The 22,227-nt window shown below is 42.7% G+C and overlaps 1 protein-coding gene across 1 annotated transcript in view; it reads right to left on the minus strand.

Moving 5' to 3' along the window:
* Window positions 1–22,227, minus strand: part of LOC142460958 (interleukin-36 gamma-like) — a 38,163-nt gene that overhangs the window by 10,171 nt on the left and 5,765 nt on the right. The window contains exons 2-5 of the mRNA XM_075562663.1: window positions 7,387–7,532; window positions 6,723–6,863; window positions 4,252–4,359; window positions 2,683–2,822 (exon numbers count right to left, since the gene is read on the minus strand). Coding sequence (XP_075418778.1) covers window positions 2,683–2,822; window positions 4,252–4,359; window positions 6,723–6,863; window positions 7,387–7,532 — 535 coding nt within the window. The remainder of the gene's footprint in view (window positions 1–2,682; window positions 2,823–4,251; window positions 4,360–6,722; window positions 6,864–7,386; window positions 7,533–22,227) is intronic.

Here is a 22,227-nt window from a genome sequence, read left to right on the forward strand (position 1 = left end):
TCCCACAGCATAAATGGTCTTGGGTCACTAGCACTCAGCGTGTCAAATCTCTTTTTGAGACGCTCCCTAAATTAAGGCAGGTGCATCATATTCAAGGCATCATGCCTATTTTGTCTCTTGCGGACTTGTTTTGATTTTCTTAAGCCTCACCCTGATCTTACATGTGAGCAATGAAGGGTTGGCCCCTGACCTTTTTTCGGCCAATGATATTGTACTTCTCCACCGCATCTTTCTACATATACATTCAATTTGGAGTCTGGGTATTCCATCTGGTGTGGCTCATGCAGGTAGTTGCTGTTCGTGTAGTTAAAAAGCGTATTTTTAATAAAAATAGTTTTAAGTCTTCAAAATTCTATCAGGTGATTTCCCAGCTTCATTTCTACCACCAAAGTCATAATTTCTAACTACTGAGCCTTTGTCTTGGTTTCCAACTTTCACATTACAATCACCAGTAATTATCAATGCATCTCAGTTGCACATTTGGTGAATTCAAGACTAACGACAATATTGGTAGAAATCTTCCTTATAGCAAAAAGCTATGATCTATCACAGACAATATTGCACTTCAAAATATAAACATTCTTTGTGGCAATGAATTCAAAGACACGTCTCTTGAATTTGCCATGCCCAGCATAGTAAACCATATGACTGTCCAATTCAATCTGTATACCTTTCATTTCATGTTTAACAACTTCCAATGTTCCCAGATTCGTATTTTCCACATTCCAATTATTAATGCATCTTTTCAGTTATTTCCTCTCATTTTGAATCACACACTATCAGCATATGAATGTCCTGAAAGCTTTGCTGCATCCATGTCATTAAGGTCAACTCTACTTGAGGAGACAGCTCTTCCTCAGTCATGTATTGAGTGGAGGGGCGCATCTCCCTGCACCATAGAAGGTAGTTAATGTTCTGCTGCTATTCAAAGTCCCTCAGATGTGGACTATTCCTCTTCTTGGTCTGTTCTTAGTCTGTGTTCAAGCACCATGGCAACCTACCCCTTTGGGTGACTCTGTTGCTATTTGAAATACTGATGGCATCGCTTCCTGATTCCAACATCACACAAGCTGTGACTGTGACCTCACAAATTAGGAATCTCAAAGTTTAAATTCTAGCATCATCTCTAGTGGGTACGTCTTCTTGGCCTGCTATGGGAGACAATCCTTGTTGCAAAATCTCTAGCCTAGCTATTCCTTATTCTTGGTGATAACTATATGGAATTTATTTTTCCTTTTTCCGTGTCTAAGCTTGTCTTTTTATACCTCAAATGTCATTAGGTTTAAGATGTGTCCTACAGTGATTAGACCTCGTTAATGTAAAGAAGCTCTACTTCCAAATGGGAGGTATCCATAGATAGAGGGGTTAGGGCTCCCACATGTATTTTTGAGGTACACTATTCAATCTATAACCCTCACCCAATCTCCATCTTTATCTAGCTGAACTCTGACCTTCACCACTGCCACCTGGGTTTCTTCATTAGTCTTTGGACATCACATTGCGGGATATCACATTGCCTATTTCTCTGTCTCCTGCACTACCAATCTCCCTTTAAAATATCACACATGTTCCTATTATAATGATATTTTAGCTTAAAAGATTTCTCTCCTCCCACTATGATCCACTCCATGAGAACAGAGCTCTGTATCATCCTGTGCATTGATATATGCCAAGCACCCACAATAATGAGAAGCCAATACATACCCACACAATAGCTGAAATCAGTACACTTCATTAAACTGAGGTTTATCGAAGACACACAGCTAGTTATATAAAGAATCAACTAGAGAACTTGGAAATTAAGAAGTCAAGGTTGAAATTTAAGAAAGTGGAGCAGAAGGCTGATATAGCAGACAGGATAAAGTTGAAAATGTTTTCATTAGTTGAAAGATTTGAGTAAGAATTTCTCCTAGATCATACTGAAAATAATAATATGAAAAGTATGAAAAAACATTTTAATACTGAAGTGAGATCTAACAAGGAGATTCAACAATGGGTGAAAAGGAATCCTAAAAGGCAGAATCAGCCAGAATAAAGAGACTCTATTTGAAGAACTTGTGCTTGAGAATGTCTTCAAAGAAAGGTTGGAGTCCTTCCTCACCTAGGGAAGGACTCACGGATGCCTTGTAGCAAACTAGCACTCAGAGTACTGCCTTGTAATAAACTAGTCAAAGGCAACATGAATTCACATAAATCAAAAGGAAAAATGCAAAAAATTAGAACAATTTTTTAAATTCTAAATTTAGATTTTCTATCAAACAAGCAGGCTGGACCTGTGTATTTGGTTTGTATTGTTCAGTTTGGGTTTTGTTCGTTCATATTAGAGTGTATCTCAGAGGTGTTGTATCAATGGAGATCACCCTCTTGAAGCTGTGTTGCATGCTTTTCCATTTTTTAGTAAATGAAACCCAAGATCGATGAGCCTAGAGGGTCAGCAAGTAGACTGAGGGGTTTGGGGGGCGGGGGGGTGGACACTGTGGTGGAGCAGGGGTAAAAGGGAGACAATGTCAAGGAGTCCATGTAGAAAGATTGTTTGGAAACTGATTGTGGTAGCCATTGTACAATTCTACTGGATGAGATTGGACTATGGAAGGATAGTATATATGTATTCAATCCCAACCAATAATAAAAAAAGGCAAGAAATGAAAATTTGCTGGGTTTTTCGTGATGTTTTTCACTCACCTTCAGTTTCAATGTGGGCTTCCCTTCGACAGCCTCACAAGACAAACACCTTTCTGGAGTCTTTATCCCCAAATAAATGGGAATTCCTTTGTTTTTCTCAAAAGACTCTGGATATTTGCATGGCATGAACGTTACGGTGGCTGCAAGTTTCAAAGGGAGAGATGACATCAGCTTCAGTGTGAAGTCCAGAAAAGACCCTTTGATTGACAAGCTCATAGCTTCCAAATGAAACTAGACAAGATCTTAAGAGCCTAATCTCAGCTACCCTGGTGCTGGGGTCCTGGGGACATGCACCACACCTGGGGTGTTATGCAGCCACTAAGTCAACAGTTTGCAACTACCAGCTGCCTCTCCAGAAAGACAAGGTTGGCTGCTCCTTTAATGACATACAGAAGCAGAACCCACCCACCCCCACCCCCGAGCAGTTCTACTGTATTGTATCCTACAACTGACTCCATGGCAGTTGGTTTGGTTTGGGGTTTACTCTGGTCCCATGATCTGGCCAAACACTATGTTCAAGGACTCACTCGTTTACACAGGTGGCAATCACTGCCTTAGGAAACTAGACAAACATAAAGAATTAAAGCAGTTAAATCCCTGACCTAGAGATTTTTTTGTTATTATAAATCATTTTATTGGGGGCTCTTACATCTCTATAACAATTCACCCATCAATTGTATCAAATGCATTTGGTCATTTGTTGCTACCATCGTTTTCAAAACATTTTCTTTCTGCTTGAGACCTGGGTGTCACCTTCTCTTTTTACCCCACCCTCCCACCCTAGTGCCCTTTGATAAATGATAAATGATTATTGTTTTCATATCTTACACTGTCCCCTCTGCTTCACCCTCTGCAAAGGGTAATTTCTCCAGTCTGGCGAGACTCCTCACGCTTGAAGAGCTCTGTCCACTCCTTCGTAAGTTCTGTCTAATACGGAACCGAAGGCTGCCTCTTTGTGACAGCTGTCCAGTTACAGCTCATCCTTGCCTTATTCTGTCTCTTCCACTCTGTGATAAGCCAGTTCTCCAGTATGTCGATCTCAGGTTTGGTGGTTGATTTTCTGTTTTCAGTGTCATTACCTTTTACTATTAAAATCGTTATAAACTTCATTTTATCTTTTGGCGTTGACATGAAAACATAACACCAGCAAATTGCATGCTGTAACATTGTATGTAGTACATATTACTAATGATAAGGTGTTAGTAGGGGGTGGGGAAGGGAGTGGGAGGGGGTGGTCTCAAGTATGGTTCATTTTAACTGAAATCATTGTTAAGTGGAGGATTGCACCTGCACTCCTTCTAAAGAGGCCTCAGAGTCTCGCAGAACAAGATTCTCCTCTTCAACGGGAAAGGTCTTCCCAGAGCTGAATGCAGCTCTCCTGTCCCCAAGGAGGCTTCTTTGCCATCTCCTGTCTCTATGGACTTACAGACCTTTCCCTTGCAACAATTTCTAGCTGTCCGTGAAATTATAACCCCTGAATGTGGACCCCATTACAAATTCCAACTTCAACAGGAGTGTGGAAGGCAAGAGAACAGGGTGCCCATGAGTCACCCCAGGATGACCACTTACCTGGAGATACATTGGCACTCTGTGGAACTGCCACAAGGGTGTCACCCTGAAGGAACCACACCTGATGATTCAAATCGGTGATATTCGCATGGTCAGGATTAACCATCACTGTTTTGAGAAGGCAGAAGAAAGACACATACTAGTTGAAGTGGCCTTGCTGGATGCCAGGAGAAAGAGAATCTACCACAGGGTCTTCAGTAAGAAAGGTCTATGACTTACACACCAAGACTGGTGGCACTCACTCACATGGTCCACCACGAGACCCTTTCTTTCCAGGAAAGTCATTGGCTCTAATGAGAAGGGCAGTAAGTGGTCTAATTGAGAACATTGTCAAGACAGAGGATAATAAACATCCCCATAGTACATATAGTATATTAAGGTCCACCCACTTTTTTGATGCCAACTCAATATCTGGCCCTGTACTATAGATTGACACAAGAGAAGTGAATAAAGAATTGTGCACACCTTCTGGAAGCCAATTGAGATATGGAAAGCACCATATGGTAAGGGTGGTTAATGAAGGCAAGTCAAATAATATCACTAAAAATGCTAAAAAAATATATTTTGCAGAGTGTCAAAATATAAACCAATTATTTCTTGACATACCCTCCATCTTTGTCTATACTCTTCTCCCTAAGAATTCTTCTCTCGTCTCTTGTTGTAAGGTGCTTGAACCTGTTGTTGCTAGGTGTCTTCGTGTGCTTGAAGTCATGTCAACCCCACTTACAACCAATGGACACACTATGCGGTCTGCATGATCCTCACAGTTGTTGCTACCCTGTGGTCTGTTGTTGCAACCACTGTGTCCATCCAGGCACCTTTCTCACTGACCCCCTGCTTCACCGAGCGTGCTACCGTTCTCCAGGGATGGGCCTTCCTGACAACGTGTCTGAAGTACATGAGATGACATCTCACCCTCCTCCCTGCGGGCTGGATGGGTTTCCAGACATGTGTGTTTGGCCTTTCTGACAGTTCATGGCACTTTCCATATTCTTGGCCAACAGCATAATTCCAATGGGCTGGCTTTCTGCGGCCCACTTTACCCATTGTCCAGTTTTCACATGCTGGTGAGGTGATTGAAAACACCGCGGCTTAAGTGTGGCACACCTCAGGCTTCCAAGGGACACCGTGTGCAGCCCGGTATATGATCTCTTGACCGCTGTGGAGCCAAGTGAAATGAAATCCTTCCCAACAGCATTCCTTTCTCGGCTCCTTGTCACGTTGTCTATTGGTTCAGTTGCGTGGATTTTTGTTTTCTTCACATTGAACTCTAATCCACACTAAACGCTGATTTTCATCAATAAGTGCTTTAAGCCCTTTTGGCTTTCGTGTCATCTGCATATATCAGGTTGTTAACGATCCTTCCTTCAGTCCTGAAAACACATACTTTTTCATATAGTCCAGCTTCTTGGACTATTTTCTCAGGATACAGACTGATTAAGTATGGTGGAAGGATACAACATGGACATACACTTCTAACTCGAAACCCTATGGGTAAGGTATTCAGAGAGGCAGTATTCCCTAGTTCTGTATGGATTACCGCCTTTTGGTCTGTGTGCAGGCTCCACATGAACACTATGAAGTGTTCTGGAATTCCTATTCTTCTCAATGTCACCCATAATTTGTTATGATCCGCCCTCGAATGCCTTTGCCTGGTCAATGAAACACCAATCATCGCCTTTCTGGTATTCTCAGCTTTCGGAACTTCTGCTTCGACTGACCCCAGAATGTTGCTCCTAGTTCTCTTCGAAATCCTGCTTGAATTTCTGGCAACTCCCCTTCTTTGTATTGCTGCAATTATTGTTTAATTATGCACATTTTACTTGCAAGTGATACTAATGGTTTTGTTACAAAATTTCTGAATATTGTTGGGCCATCTTTCTTCGGAATGAACACGAATATGGATGTCTTCCAGTCAGTTGGTCCGGTTGCCATCTTCCAAAGTTCTTGGCAGAGACCAATGAATACTCCTAGCACTGCATCCGTTTGCTGAACCTTTCAATGGCTACTCCAACTGAAGTTTGATCGAATCACTGTCTTCAGTGTAGCTGGAGCTTCTTTATTTAATAACATCGGTCCTTGATCTTATGCTACTGCTTCAAATGGTTGAACATCATCCAATTCTGTTTGGGACAATGGCAATTCTTTCTGTTTTCCTTTGATGCATCCTTAACTATTTTGCCCATTTAATCCTTCAAAATCTCAGATTGAGGCTTGAAATTGTTTTTCTTCCTTTCTTTCAGTTGAGATCTACTGAGAATGTGCTGGTGTCCTCCAGGGATCTCAGTCCGAATACTCCCTAGATGCAAGGATAGCAAGGCTTCCGCTCACACACTTTGGGCATATAAGGAGAGATCCATGCCTGGACAAGGGTATCATGCTCGGTAAAGTAAAGAGGAGGAAAAAAGATGAAGACGCTCGATAAGGTGGATTGACACAGTTGCTGCAAGAATGGGCTCAAGCGGACACACCATCGTGAGGCCGGCGCAGCACTGGGCAGTTGAACACAGCATCACTAGGAGTTAGAACCAACTTGATGGCATCTAACATGATCAACAACAGCCGGGATTTTGATCCTGTCAAATGTTCTTTGAGGTTGGGGGACTCAAAGTCTAAGGGCCAAGATTAGAGCTGAAGCTGAGTAGGGTCAGTGTTACCCATGAAATTCTCATATGACAGACCTTGCTACCCTTAGTGATGAGCAAGTTCACTGCCATCATGGGGAAAGTTCCTTAGCACAATTTTCCTGGCTTTTTCCCCACCAATGAAATATTCCTTCTTTCTCAAAATTGCTTCCTAGTAACCCCCTGTTATCATCCCAGTTCCTCCTCCCCCCCAAAAAAATCTATCAAGATTACCCCTTTGTGATTAAAAAAAACCAACCAGTTCCTATCACCTTCTGAGCTGACCTCTCTGCTTTGGATGTAACTGGCCCAGCAGAGGCCCTCAGAACCTAGTGTTTTGCTTGGGGGTCCTGTAAAGCCACCCTAAAAAACTAAGAAAAATGAATTACAGAGAGAACTGGTCTGAAACCGTCGTCAATCTCAGAGGCACGAGTCACGTGCTGTTTTTGAAAAAAATCCTGACATATATGAACTGGAACACTAGTAGTAATATTTTTTGACTTGCCCTTACCTTGCTTATTGGCCGAGTGATCAATTTTCGGGTTCCTAGAGGAGGCAGCTGGGAGTACAGATATCTTGGGTCTCGAGCGTGCCCTCCCAGTCTTACCAGCTTGATGTGGGTTTCGAGGGCTTTCCATAATGGGATTTTCTCTGCACCTGTGAAGACAGAGATAGAAGAGTTTCAGAAGACATTTCCAAGACCTCGGGTGATGGTTCCTACGGCTCCTCTTTATGACAGGTTTCTGGCAAGCCGGGCGTGACATAAAGTCCTTGTCAGAAATTGGAGCTACCCTTGAGGGACAAACCCTCAAGCAGTTTCAAGGAGAGATCAGATAGCATTTGCCTTCACCCATCTAAAAACACTATCTCCCGAGCATTTCCAGGGTTTCACATAATCCCCCCAACCTTCAGCTACCTGTATCTCCTCCTCCCAGAGATCCTCCCTCTGGAAGCAGGAGAGGGTCTTGTGCCAAAGCCATTCTTCCAGAATCCCACCAACTTCCCATGGAGAAGCAGCTCATTCTACAAAGCACTGACTCAGCTTGGTTTCATCCCATAGTTGCGTCCCAGTGTGCAGTTAGGAGAAAGGACACTCACTTCCTTAACCTGAGGGCCTTCCAGCTATCGAATGCACCTGACAGGGAAGAACTTCTATCCCAAGACCAACAGAGGGAAGGGCTGCCCCAGCACTTTCTAAGATCTGGGCAGGCTCTGACAGAGTCTAGATCATCTATCTGGAGAGCACAAGGAGGCTCGAGCTCCCTCGGTGGGGTGTGGCTACCATGGGACTTGAAAGAAAGCTAGTTCCTCCAGTCCTCAGGTCCCGTCAGGCTCACATGAAGAAGTTACAGCATCAGCACAAATATGACCAAACAAGGTTCCCTAGGAAAGAGGGTGGGGCCCGACTTCACGGTCAACCACGGGAAATAGAGATGATGACAGGCCCTGGGTGTGCCAGAAAGGGGAGGCTGGGGGACTTTCCCAGCACTCAGCCATCCTCCTCTGTCCCTCTAGTGTGAGGGTGGAGAATACCAGGCCCCTTATGACAGGAACAAAATTTCCTGAGACTGGAAACCTAATCCTCTACAGTCAGGCTAAGGAGGGACAAAAGTGTCTACAGAAGCAGAATTATTCATAGGCTGTCTGGTATTTCCTGAGACCCAAGGCCACTCCTGTAAAGAGTGTTAGGATGAAAAATACCCGTACATAACATCCTTTCCGCACCTGCATCATCTGGGAGAGCTACCACTTGGGCCTAAACAAAATATTCATAACCAGACAAGCCTGGCTCCCCACATTCAGTGGCTCCAGAATTGTCTATGTATATTAAAAAGTATTAAAGATTTCTACAAAAACTAAGTTCCAGATCCCAGCAGTCTCTACCCTCTGCTCTGGTGGTAGTGGGGTGGTGAGAGGGGTGGTGGTTGCCATGGAGATGGTCCTGACTCACAGAGACTTTAGGTAAAATAGAACACAGCACCGCCTGGTTCTGCCACATCCTTGCAACCATTGCTATGTTGCTACATTTGAGCCCATGGCCAAAGCTATTGTATTAATCTGTCACTATTTCACTGAGCCTACCAAGATGTTCTTTTCAAAGGACTGGTCCCTTCTGATAATATGTTCCAAAGCACATAAGACAAATTCACCATCCTGCCTTCTAAGGAGTGTTCCGGCTGGCTGTCTCCCAAAACGACTAGTTCCCATGGTAGCAGTCAATAAATGCTAGTGGGGGGTTTGTCTTTATCAGTATCGATTTTGTTACACTTCCATTCTGTCTGTTCTAACATTGTATGAAAACTTGCTAAAGGCAGCAAGTTAATAATTTTGTACAGATGAATGAAGGGAATTATGGAGGCAGACTGGAGGCACTGAGAAGCTCATGTTTGCCTGTCAGGATAGAGCATACAGCACAAAGAACAAGACAGAGTCCTAGGCAAACTCATTCATGAGCCTCTCTTTCTAACGCTGAAAAAAGTGTCCCTGCTTGAGTTTTCATTCTATTGTTTTTTAATGTTTTGCATGTGAAGGAGTGTAGTTCTTTCCTGTCAGAGCCCCCACCCCACACATTTTGGCTCCCAGTTTATCTGTTAGCCTAGAAGGGAGTGTGATCATGAATTCAGACACACGTATGCAGACTACGCTCAGCCCAGTCACCTCACTGGAATCCCCTTTGCCCAGTTGTACCCTTTAATTGGATGCCATTCAACGTATCCTCTTTTGTGAGATGCTCACCACACAATAGCATCTCAAAGGCCCCATCATCTGCCCCCTTCATTCCACAGGTCTGTTTTAGTCAGAATCCAATTTGGAAAGTAAAAGGCACACCATAAATTATAAACCGAGGCAAATGGATATACGTGGTTTGTTCCATGTGAGAAAGAAGTGCTGAGGTACCTCACACAGTAACCACTCCAAGGAGGGAACAAAAGCGGACCAAAGAATCTAAGAGATTGAAGGGAGTATCTTTCTAAGAAGCATGCCTGTCTCAAGAGCGACCTTCCATTCCACATAAGAGATGCTCAAAGCTCTGAGTCTAGTCTGGCAGGTGGTTGGATCACTGAGGTTGATTAAGGGGAGAAGTCATTCAGAGATATTCAAAGACCCTAACCCTGAAAAGTATATTTTCACCCATTTAAAAACCATTGGTTACACCTAAACTTTTCTGTGTCCAGACAAATACTATGTATTACAGTGGGAACCCTGGTAGGGTGGTGGTTATACGTTCAGCTGCTGTCTGCAAGGTCAGCAGTTCGGAACCACTAGACACTCCAGGGGAGAAAGACAGGGCTTTCTACTCCTGTACACAGTCTCAGAACCTCACAGGGCCAGTTTTACCCTGCCCTGGAGAGTTGTTCTGCGTTGGCATCGACTCGATCCGTGGCAGGGGGATTTATGGACAATAGTGGCACTGTCTTCTCTAACTTCAGCCTTATTTCACTTGGTCCTTTCCTTCCGAGTTATAGAATCCAATACTTAACCAGAATTCTCAGCACTCACCATCTGTTCTGCCAGCTCCGTTTAAACTCCAGTACGTGCTTCAGAGAAAGTGGTGGGAATAAGAGTGGTGGTGGCTGAGGAGGAGGACTGAATTGTTTAGCCTGACAGTTGAAGGATAAAAAGAAGCCATTTATTGATTAAATGGACCCAGAACTTTCGTCTGGAAAGTAGTAGGGATAAGGTCTAGATGACAGCGTCATGGAACTTGAAAAAACAATCGATAGTGAAGCTAGTTGTTAAATAACTGTGGCTTTACTACGTGAGCACAATGCAGATTATATTTAATTCAGCGAGCTTCTTTCGATTCGCGTCCAACTGCCATGCAGAACAATGACAAGTATGCACGCCATTAAGTGCAGCTTGAGTTGAGTCAGACAAATGTTCATAAAGCCAAAATTCTTGGGCATTGTAGCGGTTACCTTAAGAACTCAGTTAGACCAGGTTCTAATGGCTGTTGTCAAGCATACTATCAAGAATGGATTGCATTAAAGAAAGAAATCCCAGCCCACTAGGTGCCAGCAAAAACCAAGACCCAGGAATTGATGGGACACCAATGGATACATCTCAACAAACTGATACAGTGCTGGGCACACACTAACCCATGCCAAAAAAGAGAAAAGACATTTGGAAGACAGCTACCTGACCAACTACCTGCAAGAGATCCATATTCACACCCATTGCAAGGAAAGATTACTAAACAAAATGTGGAAATTATCAAACAATGTTACTTATATCACATGCAAGTAAAAGTTTCCTAAGATAATCAAAAACCGTTTCGGCACAACATCACCAGGGAGCTATCCGAACTTGCAGTTAGGTTTAGAAGAGGACCTGGAACAAAGTACATCATTGCTGAACACTTCATGGTGCCCATCCGGAACCTACACATAGACCAGCAGGGAGTTGTTCAAACACAGCAAGGCGACACTGTATGTTTTAAAATTAGAGAAGATGTGTGTCGGGGTTGTTTTCTTTTACAATATTTATTCAATCTGCATGCTGAGCAAATACTCTAAAAAGCTGGACGATATGAAGAAGAATGTGGCATAAGGATTACAGAAGGACTTGTTAACAACCTGTGCTATGCAGATGGCATGGCCTTGCTTGCTGAACGCCAAGAGGACTTGCAGCACTTACTGATGACAATCAGAGGGAAGGGGGAACCGATAGCAAAGATGACTGCATAACCCCACTCGGGGGGAACAAATAACAGATTTGTGTGGGGAACAGATACAGTGAATGGTGTAAGTGGATAATAATAATAATAAGTACTTATATTAATAAGTACTCATGATATCAGAATAAGTGCTCCTGGAGAGGTAGGGTGGGGGAGGGAGGGGATAGAGGGGAGCTGATATGAAAGAGTTCAAGCAGAAAGAAAATGTTCTGAAGACGATGGTGGCAGCAACTGTACACTTATGATTGAACTATGGATTGTTATAACATCTGTAAGAACTCCTAAAAGATGACAGCCTTCAGTGTGGATCACACAGTAATGTAAAGGAAATAAAAGTCCTCTCAACTGAGCCAATAGACAGTATCCTGATAAACTGAGAAAAACTCTAAGTTGCCCAGGATGTTTTTATTTAGATCCACAGTCAACGCCATTCAGAAATTAAATGATGTGCTGTGCTGGGCAAATTCTGCCCCACGAGGCCTCTTCTAAGTGTCGAGGAGAGAATGGGTTGCTTTGAGAACTGAGGTGTGCCTGACGAAAATGAGCAGATCTTCAACCGCCTCCGATGTGTTTAAAATCCAGACAATGAATAAGGAAATCTGCAGGATTATTGGTGCATTTGGTTAGTTTGTTTTTAAATACTTTTATTGGGGGCTCTTAGATGTCTTATCACAATCCATACATTCATCCAGTGTGTCGAGCAGATTTGCACATATGCCACCATCATCATTTTCAAAGCATTCTCTTCCCACTTGAGCCCCTGAGATCAGCTCCCCATTTCTTCCCCGCCCTGAATTGGCGCGTTTTAATTGGCGCTGACCGAGAAGATTAAAAGTACCCATGGGCTGCCAGAAGGCTACAGATAAAACTCTCTGGAAGAAATACCGTCCAAATGTTCTTTAGACGGGAGGATGGTGAGACTTCTCCTCACGTGCACTTTTAGCAGAGAGGCCAGCCCTGGAAAAGGGACATTGTGCTTACCAAAGTATGCCAAGAAGAGGACAACCCTAGACGAGATGGACTCACACGGCGACAACCACAATGCGCTCCATCAAAAGGCAGGATGGTGCAGGGCCACGCGGCATTTCACTCTGCTCTACATGAGGTTGCTACGAGGAGGTGCCAGCTCAATGGCTCATAACAAGGGCAGTTAGATATCATCATCCAAACTTGTTTGGCAACAAGTCCTACTGGTTTTCTCCCTTAACACACCCATGCCCGTAACAGGTCCAGGGCACATCTAATGAAAACCAGGTTGGAGGAAAGCGCTTAATCACTTAGCACCAGTGGAATGCTAGGACCAACGTGTTCACAGACGCACAACCTTCAGAACGCTATTTTTATGTGACCAGATGGGCAATAGAAACTGGTAAAACAGAGGCGACCATAGAGCACTAAAGGTTATTTGGCTTCATATTTGCTAAACATACAGATTATTATAAGTTAATGGCATAATTGGGCCTAGAACCCACAGTTCCAAATCCTCAATATAGGGCTCTTTTCCAGAGTTCTCATTCACTCCCCTCGAGCTACAAAGCTAATCAAAGCCCCTGGATAGTATTTAGGCTGCATTGAGGGCACCTATAAACGGAACTGACAGTGTGGCCTGGGTTTGCCAATGGTTAAGAACTGACATGCGCCTCGCAGGAACTGAGGGGACAACCTTGTGTGTACGAAGAACCACCAAGACCAGCATGTGTCATCTGTGCTCTAGTAGACCTGGGAAAGTGCCAACAAAATTTACGGAGCAGTTCCTGTGGGGCAGCCTTTCTCCAATGTCAGTGGGATGATGTAGTCAGATTTGTTCAAAGTCTGTAGACTTGTAGTCTTTGTTCTTCAAAAAAAAATCTTAGACTCACTGTTCAAGACCTGCTTCCTTTTGGATTGATCTATTGCTTCTTAAAGCGGAATCCTCCACTAAATTATAGATTTCTGGGACATGGGTCCACATGCCATTTAACATGAAGGACAAAAATAAAACGGCACCCTAAATTACTCATCAGCATAGCAAAAATAAAAGCAAGCATTGAAAGAGTTCAAGCACAAGAATCTAACCATTCAGGGCATCATAAAGGTATATGCCTATGAATTTGAAAGTTATTGATTAAACTGTACACATATGTGGGGGGGAAACCCAACAAGTGATAAAAAGCTAAAATAGTATAACACTTAATTGGATTGACTATGGTACAATACTTAAATAAGGGCTGTAGATAAAAAATGTTTAAGGTTTAAAATTCCAGGACAGGAAGTCATGTAAGGCTTAAATCTGTACAAGTCAATAATCCATTTAGTGTAATTTGTAGTTATCCTACACTTGTTTAATCTCTGATTCTTGATTGTGTTTTAAATACATTACAATGGGCTAAATCAATGACACTAGAAACACAAGGAACTTATGCCCCAGGGAGATGACCGATAATGTTCTCTAACATGAAATTTTAAAATGTGTCTGAGGTGAACCAGACACCTGTAGAAACATAGGTACAGGAATAGACTTGGGGCTCACACTTAATCCTAGCTCCAATCTAAGAACAAGTAGTTCTTATGGAAGAAGTACACCAACATGTGTGATCTGAGGATTGTAAGTAATATAGTCCAAATCCAAAGGAGAAAATTATATCAGAGCTTGAACTGTGAAATTCTTGCTTGCAGAAGGCAATGGACAAAACACATTTGTAGGATCTACACATAGAATAAGTGTCTGGTGATTTCCCTCTGACCATAATTGAGGGATGGGAATAGCCTGATTATCAGACAGAGAATATTATAGAGACGACTACAGTAGATTAAAATGAAAATCGTAACCCGAATGGTTAAAACCTTATCATTTGATCTTGCTTTTGACAGACTTTGAGTTTGATCTGGTTTTTAAAATTTTCTGTTTTGTTTTGTTTTCAAACCGGGGTTTATCTCTATTGTAGTTTGTTATTGTGGGTAGCCTTGAATTTTTCTGTTTTTCAGTATATGAAACGCAGGATAGGTGAATCTATAGAGAACATCACTAGCAGGATAGGTGAATCTATAGAGAACATCACTAGCAGGATAGGTGAATCTATAGAGAACATCACTAGCAGGATAGGTGAATCTATAGAGAACATCACTAGCAGGATAGGTGAATCTATAGAGAACATCACTAGCAGGATAGGTGAATCTATAGAGAACATCACTAGCAGGATAGGTGAATCTATAGAGAACATCACTAGCAGGATAGGTGAATCTGTAGAGAACATCACTAGATTAAGGGTTCCTGGGGGTAGAGCAGGGGAGCTAATATCAAGGAGTACGAGAAGGAAGGTAGTGTTTTGAAACTGACTTGGGTGGCAATTGTACAACACTTCCTGATGTGAGTGAACAATTGAATGGCATAATGTCTGGATTATTTGTTTTTTAATCCTGGACAAAGTGGTCAACGGCAGAGAATCAATGAGCAACATGCAAAAGCAATGAAAGAAAAGATAATAAGTGGAATGCCATTGAAGTTTTACAAATTTGGAGAAAATTTACTTAGAAAGCAAGTTAAATGACAAATACACAAAATCAAGGTAGTAGCAGTAAGGTCTAGAACAGGGTAAGCAGACCAGGAGAAAATGTTTGCAAAACACCTCACAAGTAAATAATTAATATCCCCAAAATTTTAAATAGTTTTCTGGCTGATCAATAAGAAAACACACACACAAATTATATATATATTCGAGTATAAGCCGAGGCACCTAATTTTACCACAAAAATGAGGGTTTTTTTCAGAATAAAAATGTGCTGAAAAAATTCAGCTTACACTCAAGTATATATGGTATATATAAAGGATTTCACAGAGAAGAAAATATAAATGTCCAGATAATGCAAATAATTATAGTTAACCACACTAGTAATTACAAAATGTAAATCAAAGTAATAATGAGACTCAGCTTCCACCCATCAAGAAGGCACAGATTTAAACAGAAGATAGGGATGTGTGAATCAATACCGCATGTTTTGAAAGCAACTTTGCAAGAGCTAGTAAAAATTTTAATGTGTGTACTCTGTTAGTCAGGAAGTTTTCTTATAAGAATACATTGATTTAGTTACTCTGAGTTTGAAAATGGAAAAAATCTAATTCCAAGTGAAATGATAAAAATACTCACTGGATCACGTAACTGAGAATCCAGAAATAGTGTAAGTTCAGGTTTGCTGAGCTGATAATTCTGCTGCGTCAGAAAGGAATAGAATTATTTTTATTCTTGACCTTTACAACCAAAGATCACTAGTGTTTAGTGTATCGATCTTTATGTGTTACATTTCATTTTCGATGACTTCCAAATTTCTTAGGTTCATATTTTGTACATTCCATATCCTGATTATCAATTGATATTTTTAGCAGTTTATTCTCAATTATCTGTCTTGGAACAAACCAATCTGTCTTGGGAGAAGTAGAGTTGAAATGTTCTATAGAGACAAAGGTGGTGATACTGCATCTCGTGTACTTTGCACGTGTTGTCAGAGAGACCAGTCCCTGACTGCAGAGTAGAGCAGTGCTAACTTGAGAGAAAGGGAAGACAGTACTCCACAAAAGAGAAAGAAAACAAAGTTGCGGAGCTAGGTTAAGCTACTCGAAGTTTTTATAAGTAGCTATATATCTTAAATACAAAATTAACTATCTGAAATGTAAATCCTCATTTAATTCTCAGTAAAAGTTTGCAAAAATAAACATTTGAAAAAAGAGCTAACAAATAATCACTTAAAAAATAAGCATTATGGGGGATTTCAGCAAGATGGCGACTGAGTAACACATACCAGAGGGACTCCGCAGAAATCAGCGCAGGAGAGTCACTAAGAGGGAAATTCCACACTGCCAGGGCACAGGAGGAGCATCAAAGATCCACTGGGTTTTGAGGAGCTGTGAGTTTTGGTCTTACCACTGTAGAGGCCGGCTAAGGCTTAACCTTCACCCTGCCACAATCTCAGCCAGAGCCAGTCTCCTTCGGCTGGCCCAAGGGCTTTATCTCAACCCAGCCATAGCTTGCTGCTGCCTCAGGGCAGGAATTAAACCCCTCCCACCCCACAGTCATGCGATCAGGGCTCGGCTATGTCATTAATTTTGTTTCTCTGGCCTCCCTCTTTCCCCACACAGGCTCACCGGGCTCAGTTTTGTTTTTCTCTTCCCTTTTCTCTCACAGTCCACTGCCAACCTCCAGTACACTCCCCTTGGCCCAGGACAATGATGCCTGCCCTCCACCCAGCTGGAGGAGCTCCACCCTCTACAATGTAACACACAGCTAGAAAAATCCTGCCCACCCGCCTGCCCTCTGCAGCATAACACGCAGCTGGGGAAATCCCACTGACCTTCCTCAGGTGGAAGTTCCGTCCACGTGGCTCGGAGAGCTCCTTCCTGTCCTCTGTGGTCCCACCTGACTGAGGGAACTTCCTCCCACCTGTCATATTGCCTCACACAGCCTAAAACAGCTCCGCCAACACTCTCCAGCACTCCACACTGCTGCGGGAACCTTTTCCCAATCTCCAGGGCAATCTAGCTGACCAAGGCAAGTCGACCCACCATTCGCAGTGCTCTACACCAAGGTGGGCACACCCACCTGCCTTCTGCAGCACTCCTGTTGCAACAGTCCAACCCACTCCCACCCCCACCACCACCACCACCATCAAAGCTGCCGTGGGCCACACCACCACGGTTTCTTGTGAGGTGACCCAGAGTAACGCCATCCTCGTGGGCCCACAACCACCCAACAACATCCCCTGAGAGGACCACCCAACTTGTCCTCCAAAAATAAAATACTAGTTGACTAGGGAAAGAGTGAAGCCACAGGAGGATAAAGCGGTAGACCGTCCCATAGTGTAGTTGGCTGCAGGCAGTTAATAATACCAATAAGATCATTAGTATTATTTGCCACATTGACATGAAAAATTACCCAAACCACAGGATAATATTGATAGACATCCAACACCAATTCCTGTTTAAGACACTCAAAGGGATAGGAATGAAAGTAAAATTCCTCAATATAATATAAGCTATATATGAAAAACCAGCACCAAATGTGGTAGTCAGTGGAGAAAAAATTAAAACAATCCCACTGAAAAAGGGGACCAGACAAGGATGCCCCTTGACCCCACTCTTATTTAACATCATACTGGAGGTTTTAGCTAACAGAATAAGACAAAGAAAAGACATCAAAGGTATTTGCCTGGGGAAGGGAGATGTGAAAACATCATTATTATTAGATGATATGATTTTAGATCTGGAAAATCCCAAAAACTCCCCAAGGGGAGTATTGGAAGCAATAGAGGAGTATGGCAGAGTGGCAGGATACAAGATCAACAAACAGAAGTCTATCGAACTGTTATACACGTCAGACAAGACCACGGAAGAGGGGATCAAAAAGGTGATAACCTTCACAATAGCCAAGCACAAATTGAAATATCTAAGGGTATACCTGACTAAAAAAAAAGATCTATATAAAACTACAGAACACTATTACAAGAAACCAAGAGTGTCCTCAACAAATGGGAGAATATCCCATGCTCGTGGGTTGGAAGACTCACAATAGTAAAGATGTCAGTTCTGCCAAAGGTACTATATAACTTTAATGCTATCCTGAAACAAATGCCCTCATCTTTCTTCAAAGAAATGGAAAAACTGATTACCAACTTCATATGGAGCGGGAAGAAGCTACGAATTAGCAGAGAACTCCTCAAGAAGAAGGACACCGTGGGAGGGCTTGCTCTACCTGACTTTAGCACATATTATACAGCCGCAGTGGTCAAAACCACATGGTACTGGTACAATGACAAAGACTCAGACCAATGGAAAAGAACTGAAAACCCAGAAATAAAATCATCAGCATACAGACAATTGATCTTATATAAAGCCAAAAAATATCAAATGGGAAGCGGATGCCCTCTTCAGCAAGTGGTCCTGGAAAAAAATGGATATCTACCTGCAGAAAAATGAAACAGGACTGTTCTCTTACTCCATGCACAAGAATAAACTCAAGGTGAATCACAGACTTTGAGGTAAGACCCCAAACTATTAGGGCCATCAATGGGGTAATTGGGACCAACCTGAGAATTTTGGCACAGGGACTATATAGGCTATCAGAAATAGGGAAGGGCACAAACACAGAGGAGGCACAAATTGGCAAGTGGGATATACTGAAGATAAAACAACTGTGTACATCGAAAGAATTCACCAAGAGAGTAATAAGAGAGCCCACGGACTGGGAAAACATCTTTAGCAATGACACATCAGACAAAGACCTTATTACTAAAATCTACAGTACTTTACTAGCTTCCACAAATTAAAAATAATAATAATAATTGCCCACTGAGGAGGTGGGCAAAGGACCTGAACAGAAGTTTCACAAGGGCAGAAATCCAAATGGCCAATAAACATTTGAGAAAATGTTCCCAATCATTAGTCATAAGAGAAATGCAAACTAAAACAACATAGCCCAATTAAAAAACTCAGAAAGCAACAAGTGTTGGAGGGGCTGTGGTAAGAGAGGAACTCTCACCCACTGCTGGTGGACCTGTAGGCACTGTGGAAATCTATTTGCCAATATCTAAAACAAATGGAAATTGAGCTACCATACAACCCAGCAATCCCTCTACTGGGCATATACCCAGAAGAGGCAAGAAACAAACTGTGGCCAGACATCTCTGTTCCAATGTTCATCATGGCACAGTTCACAATTGCAAGAAGTTTGAAACAACCCAAATTTCCATCAACAGATAAATGGATTAAAAAACTGTGGTACATACACACAGTGGAGTACTATGCATCCCTAAATAGCAGTGATGAACACAAGAAGCACATCGCCTCATGGGAAGAACTGGAGGAAATTATGCTAAGCAAAATAAGCCAAGCATAAAAGAACAAGCACTTCACGAGTCCAATGAGGTAAGCTTAAAAATGCAAAAGGGGAATAAGGAAAAGCTACTGTATACAAACATTCCTGGGATGAGGTCCAGGTAGTATGGCAGGGCCGGACCAAATCCAGGGATACATATTGTTGTCAAGTAAAAAGGAGGGGAGAAAAAAAAGACATGGGGAACAGGGCACTAACCCACCCAAGGGGAGAGTGTTTTTTATATCTCCACAGGGAAAGAGGGACCAGACTTCAAACCAGTGTGCAAAGACGTGAATGCAGCATATCAGCATGAAGCAGGGAACTGAGAGAGATGTCTGATGGGCCAGCCCCAATCCTAACTACATGGACAACCTCCCCTCCCCCAGAAGAAGTCCCCTCAGAGGACAGCACTGAAGCTACAGCTCAGGGAGAGGGACATGTCTGATCAGAGCACACAGGAGCAAAGGAAGGGGCAGGGAGCGAGAGTGGAGCACCTCCTGGTCCACCAAGCCCTGAGAATAATATTCCTGCTCAGAGCAGCCAATGCACAAAAAGCACCATAGAGCCGGCCCCACCATGAGACACGGTGTCCCTTGTTGACCCATAGCGCTATGGGGGACAACACTGGAGGCACAGTGGGAAAATTGTGACCGATATGACCCCACTACACCAAGCCAAAATACTAAGGGTGTGCAACAGAACAACAAGGGGAGCAAAACAATGAAGTCCCTGGGGAATACCAAAAATAAACTGTGGGGCCAGGACATGATACCCCATCAGACTCTACCAGAAAATACTCCTAAAGGTCAACAAACAGACCTTGAGCTACTTATAGGTTTTCTCTTTTATTGGTCACTGGTTTTTGTTGTTGTTGTTTTATTTTATTTTGTTGCTTTGTTTTCCTCTCTCTTGTTTTTGTGCATATTATTATCTCAGCATGTCTATCTAGATAAGATAGATGGGATAAACAACCCAGAGGAGAAAACAACAGTTCCTGGGGGACATGGGAGAAGGGGAGGCAGGGGAAAAGAAGTGGGTGTTAACAAACCCAGAGACAAGGGAACAACGAGTGATCTCAAATTGATGGCGAGGAGGGTGTAGGAGGCCTGGTAGGACTTGCTCAAGAGCAATGTAACCAAGAGGAATTATTGAAAACCAAATGAAAGCTGAACATGATAGTAGGATGAGAGGAAAGTAAAAGAAAATAGAGGAAAGAACTAGGGGGCAAAGGGCATTTATAGAGGTCTGAATACAGGCATGTACATTAGGGAAGTAGATCTAGGTACATATATTTATAGGTTTGGTATTAAGGTAGCAGATGGACATTGGGCCTCTGTTCAAGTACTCCCTCAATGCAAGAACACTTTGTTTTAATAACCTGGCTTTCTGTGAAGCTCACCTTCCCAACAGGATCGCTGAAGACAAAATGGGTACATAAGCAAATGTGCTGAAGAAAACTGATGATGCTTGGCTATCAAAAGATATAGCATCTGGGGTCTTAAAGGCTTGAAGATAAACAAGTAGCCATCTAGCTGAGAGACAACAAAGCCCACATGAAAGAATCACACCAACCTGTGTGATCATGAGGTTTCAATAGGATCAAGTATCCAGCATAAAAAAACCCAGTAGAAAAAATCATGAATGAGGGGGAGTACGGGTGGAGCCCCAAAGCCCACCTGTAGACAATTGGACATCCCCTGACAGAAGGGACACAAGGAAGAAACGAACCAGTCAGGGTGCAGTGTAGCACGGACGAAACATACAACTTTCCTCTAGGTCTTTAATGCCTCCTCCCTGCCACTATCATGATCCCAATTCTACCTTACAAATCTGGCTAGACCAGAGCATGTACATGGGTACGGATCAGAGCTGGAAACACAGGGAATCCAGGACAGATAAACCCCTCAGGACCAATATTGAGAGTAGCCATACCAGGAGGATAAGAGGGAGGTGTGCGGGGGGCGGGGGAGGGGGAACCAATCGCAATGATCTTCCTATAACCCCCTCCCAGGGGGAAGGACAACAGAAAAGTTGATAAAGGGAGGCAGTGGTCAGTGTAAGACATGACAAAATAATAATCATTTATAAATTATCAAGGTTTCATGAGAGAAGGTAGGGTGGAAGAGGGAGGGGGGAAATGGGAAGCTGATACCAAGGGCTCAAGTAGAAAGAAAATATTTTGAAAATGATGGCAACAAATGTAAAATTGTGCTTGACACAATGGATGGATTGTGATAAGAGTTGTACGAGACCCCTATAAAATGATATGTGTATGTGTTTTCAATCGTTTTCCATTGGTCTGAGTGTGTGTGTGTGTGTGTGTGTGTGTATTTTCAATCATTTTCCATTGGTCTGAGTATCTATAATTATATCAATAGGGAATCCAGAACCGATAAGCCCCTCAGGACCAATAAGGGAAGCAGAAATACTAGGAGAGTAAAGGTGAGGGGAGGGGAGTCGGAGCGGGAACCAACCACAATGATCTATGTATGACCCCCATCCCAAGGGGCCAGACAGCAGAAGGGTGGGTGAAATGAGTAAAACATGGAAGAATAAAGAAAGAAAGAAAGAAAGAAAGAAAGAAAGAACAATCTATAGATTGTTCGGGGGGTATGGGGGAGGCAGGAGGAGAAAGGAGGAGCTGATGCCAGGGGCTCAGGTTGAAAGAAAATGTTTTGAAAAAGATGATGACAACATATCTCAATCCCTTTCCCCGAACTTACTAACCAGAAGCTGCATTTTACAAGACACACAGATCAAGCACACGGAGGGCTGAGAAAGTGTGTTCTAGAGTGCGTTTCAATCGGTCCTCATGAAACCAACAAACAAAAAG

Source organism: Tenrec ecaudatus, chromosome 11, assembly GCF_050624435.1.
Source record: "Tenrec ecaudatus isolate mTenEca1 chromosome 11, mTenEca1.hap1, whole genome shotgun sequence".
NCBI lineage: Eukaryota > Metazoa > Chordata > Mammalia > Afrosoricida > Tenrecidae > Tenrec > Tenrec ecaudatus.